General features: G+C 37.1%; 1 protein-coding gene across 9 annotated transcripts in view; it reads right to left on the reverse strand.

The window, feature by feature from the left end:
* LOC106878758 (zinc finger C2HC domain-containing protein 1B) overlaps positions 1-2,337 on the reverse strand; it is a 55,193-nt gene that overhangs the window by 2,730 nt on the left and 50,126 nt on the right. For 8 of the 9 annotated variants that reach the window (XM_052976093.1, XM_052976096.1, XM_052976097.1 and 5 more), the window contains 3 exons: positions 2,010-2,124; positions 938-1,023; positions 89-294 (listed from right to left, as the gene is read on the reverse strand). In XM_052976093.1, the coding sequence (XP_052832053.1) occupies positions 89-294; positions 938-1,023; positions 2,010-2,124 (407 nt within the window). The remainder of the gene's footprint in view (positions 1-88; positions 295-937; positions 1,024-2,009; positions 2,125-2,337) is intronic. The other variant, XM_052976102.1, reaches the window with a different exon arrangement.

Raw genomic sequence — 2,337 nt, forward strand, 5'->3', positions numbered from 1 at the left:
TCAGTATGCGTGCGCACAACGACCGGAAGTTAAGGGATCTAGTACTGAAAGATCGCCCTTGCCGGACCAAACAACAAAAGCTTATTACCTGTTAAGAGAATTCGGTAATGCCCTCTGCCCAGGAGCTGATCTCCCCATTGACAGGCCACCCACTCCACCCACGACCTTTATACATCCGTTTCCAGCTTTGGCATCACGTTTGGCATCTGTATAATTTTTACCAGTTCGTCCTGTTCTTAAAGCTGGCCCTGTTGCCGCATAGTTAACTCCGTTGTTATCCAACTCATCAGTTCTCTATGAAAAGCATTAACAAAAGACAGACACAAAAACAAACTTGAAGGAATGGAATAAAGGTGTAGTGGTTACAAATAAGAACAGTAGTGAATTATATATGAGGGGTGCTGACGAGTTCCTGAGTATAAGGGTATCACGAAAGCCCGTTTGGAGACCCAACCTTGCCGAGTTCTTTTACAGGGCTTAGAAAAACTGAAGGACTGCTGCAATAAGTGTGTGAATCTGAGAGAGGAATATGTTGTATAAAATCATAATTAACTGATCCTCCTGTATTTTCTTTTACCAAAAGTCAGGAACTTTGCAGCACCGTCTCATATATATGCAGTGTCTCACCAAAAAGGAGAATTATAATTGGCACTAAATGTGATTAGGGTGTGTGTGTGTGTGTGTGTGTGCATGTATACACACACACTCACACACTTTTTAGTATTGTTAAAGACGGTTATTTTATCATTACTGGAAGTTTTGCACCAAAAAGACATTCAGCAGTTGATGATGATGATGGTAGATAATAATACAATGGTGATGATAATAATGCTGATAATGACTACAAATGTTTTATAACCAATTAACAGCTTTTAATTGAAGTAAAAAAAAAGCTTGAAGTATCAGAGGCCAAAGAATTTACGTATTTTTCTTTTACCTGTTGCATAATTTTCCCATTGTAATCATTAGACGGTGCTGATGGCATACGAGATGTGAAACCTGGACGACGTAATCCGGAACGCTCTAAATAGAAAGAACAGACATACTTTAAGGAGGTAAGTATTATAAGAAATATATAAGATCATGGAAGAGGAGACGTTTATTGATTTGAATAAATGAACTTAGAAGATTGGTGATGACATTTCAAGAAAACTCATTCCTTCAATTCATCAAACTGACAAGAGATGTCAAAATGAAGTATTTCTCACTGATACATAGGTAGCATGAACTTGATCCTAAGACATATATATATATAAGGTAGCAAGGCAGTGACCTGGCAGAGTCATTAGCACAACTTGTAAAAATGGTTAGTGGCATTTAGTCCATCTTCACATTCTGAGTTCAAATTTTGCTGAGGTCAACTTTGCCTTTCATCCTTTTGAGGTTGATAAAATAAGTACCAGTTGAGTATTGGGTCGATGTAACTGACTATTCCCTTCCCACCAAATTCTATAGTAGAATTCTCTTCCCACCAAATTCTATATGCCTATAGTAGAAAGGATTATTATTATTATTATTATTTCATTTACACACAATAGACTAAACTGTTCGAAAATATTTTCCTAACATTGCCCCACAATAAGTAACCTTCGATACCAAGAACCTTCCAAAGTATTTTAGCTATCCCTAATAATACTGTTTTCTAGAGTTGCAATCAACTAGTTTTTTATGTTTATTTCGTCCTTCTCCTCCTCCCTGCCACCACCACCACCACCACCACCATCTTTATTAATCAATAACTACTATTTGCTTGTTTCTTCTTCTCTCTGCATAATTCTGATTAGCTTTTTTTTTTAATGCTCACTTCATCAAATATGCTAAACTAATGTCTGCCTTCCATGCTGGCATGGGTTGGATGGTTTGAGAGAAGCTGTGGCTTTTTGTTTGTTGTTTTTTTTTTCCATAAGGATAACATCTCTGAAGTATTAAAATGCTTCAAAACTCAGTTAATTCAATGGAAGGTAATTTTAAAAGCATATTTACATAGTTGAAAGGAAAACGTGTGTTACCTTGTTGTGATTTAGAATTAATTAGTTTTGCCGAAGAATTAATCGTAGCGGAGGAATTTGATTTGAAATTAAGCACCGAAGAGTCAAACCTAGACTTCGCTTTACCGATTTCATGCTGAAATTAAAGAGAAAAAAAGCATGTCATCAAATTCTATTACAACAGTGAATAGGTGCTGGTGTGAGGTTAAGAAGTTTGCTTCCCAACCATGTGGTCTTGAGTTCAGTCCCACTATGTGGCACCTTGTGCAAAGACAGAAGCTGAAAAGAAAAGCTCTCTCTCTCTCTCTCTCTCTCTCTCTCTCTCTCTCTCTCTCTCTCTCTCTCTCTC

Source organism: Octopus bimaculoides, chromosome 23 (assembly GCF_001194135.2).
Source record: "Octopus bimaculoides isolate UCB-OBI-ISO-001 chromosome 23, ASM119413v2, whole genome shotgun sequence".
Lineage (NCBI taxonomy): Eukaryota > Metazoa > Mollusca > Cephalopoda > Octopoda > Octopodidae > Octopus > Octopus bimaculoides.